The sequence below is a fragment of the Cenococcum geophilum genome (assembly GCF_001692895.1).
Source record: "Cenococcum geophilum 1.58 unplaced genomic scaffold K441scaffold_20, whole genome shotgun sequence".
NCBI lineage: Eukaryota > Fungi > Ascomycota > Dothideomycetes > Gloniales > Gloniaceae > Cenococcum > Cenococcum geophilum.
The window spans coordinates 1822868-1824432 of record NW_027137578.1 but is presented as its reverse complement, the minus strand read 5'-3'; the positions used below and the strand labels follow the sequence as shown (position 1 = coordinate 1824432).

The 1565-nt window shown below is 40.7% G+C and overlaps 1 protein-coding gene across 1 annotated transcript; it reads left to right on the top strand.

Moving 5' to 3' along the window:
* Positions 1-722: 722 nt before the first annotated feature.
* On the top strand, positions 723-1216 carry K441DRAFT_659648 (uncharacterized protein; the record flags this gene model as incomplete). Its single annotated transcript, XM_067648571.1, is given in 3 exon segments — positions 723-912; positions 967-972; positions 987-1216. Coding segments are annotated over 3 exon segments (233 nt in total), but the record flags the coding sequence as incomplete, so codon positions are not given.
* Between the last annotated feature and the right edge of the window lie 349 nt (positions 1217-1565).

Here is a 1565-nt window from a genome sequence, read left to right as displayed (position 1 = left end):
AGGTAGGCAGGCAGGTAGGTAGGTAAGTAGGTAAATAGGTAGGTAGGCAGGTAGATAGGCAGATAGAAGAGGACCGTTAGTAGAACTAGACGATAACAACTAGCCAGCGAACACTATAAACGATTTAATCGATTGATCGAATTAAGGTAGTATAGATAGGTAGGTAGATATAGATAGGTAAGTAGATGCAGATAGGTAGGTAGATATAAATAGGTAGGCAGATACTAACGGGTAGGTAGATATAAATAGGTAGGTAGATGTAAATAGGTAGGTAGATATAAATAGGTAGGCGGTATAAATAGGTAGATAATGCAGACAGGTAGACAATATAGATAGGTAGGCAATGCAGATAGGCAGACTTGCTATTAAGCAAGCTGGCTTAACAGCTTGCTTAGCTTGCTTAATTGGTAATCAAGCAAGCCAGCAAGCCGAAGGGCCTGATTTGGGCAAGCCAGCAAGCCAAAAGAGGGCCTGCTTGCTTGCTTGCTTGCCCGCTTGATAGGAAATATATATATATAATTTTGGCAGAGATCTGAAGTTCGTGATAGATTTTTGGTGTTGTAGATGAACGATTTTGGATATTTCTGAGTATGGAAATTGAGCAAACAGGACTATTTAGGTAACACCAGCCGCGTGGTTCAAAGCTCTGTCGACGCGTCGGACGAATACGAAGCTTGGAAGACTCTGCCGCCACTACCAGACGATTACCCATTGGCGACTTAGCCGAAGCTCGCATGGATGGCTCTTAATATATTGACTATACTGGCTACAAGCGACGACTGCAAACGGGCGTTCGGTAAAGCTGGTGATCTACTAGAACCACGTCTCTTAAAGCTTCACCCTAATATTATTNCTGCTTTGCAGTACAATCGCAGCTATTTAAGAATNAGCTCTAAGGACCTNGTAGATAAGGTAATAAGTTTACCGGGATTAGTATAACTAGTAGCTAACCGTTGGAATTAACAGCAGGATCTCCCTACCAAAGCCTTCCTACTAAAGCCTTCCTAACGAAACCTTCCTTACCACCATGCCAAGCCTTGCGATAGACGCNCTCAGCCACGCGAACTTCCTATTACGTTTTCTCTATGCTATCTTATATTATAATGATTATAAATCGGGCTGTAGAGGAGCTTTTTGGCCAAATCGGTGGCTCGGAGGCTTAATTTTGTATGACTCTAAAATATCTATAAAATTAAACAAGCCTTCAAGCAAGCCAAGCAAGCCAGCTTTAGGTGCGAAAATTTTCAAGCCAGCAAGCTAAGGCTTTCCGGCTTGGCTTGCTTGCTTAATAGCAAGTCTGCAGATAGGTAGGCAATGTAGGCAGGTAGGTAGATAGGTAAATAGGTAAGTTAATAGGTAGATAGTTTTTTTTTTTTTTTTTTTATCCATTGTATTATACTACGTACAATACTACGCATGCAGCCTTAGGCTATAGCGCTATAGTTCTATATACATAAATCCTTTCTAGGCAGCTTAATATGTACTAGTAGCTATATCCTAGTAGTTTATAAACCCCTAAATTAGGAGTTTATAGTTTCCTAGTAAAATACTAAGATACTACAACT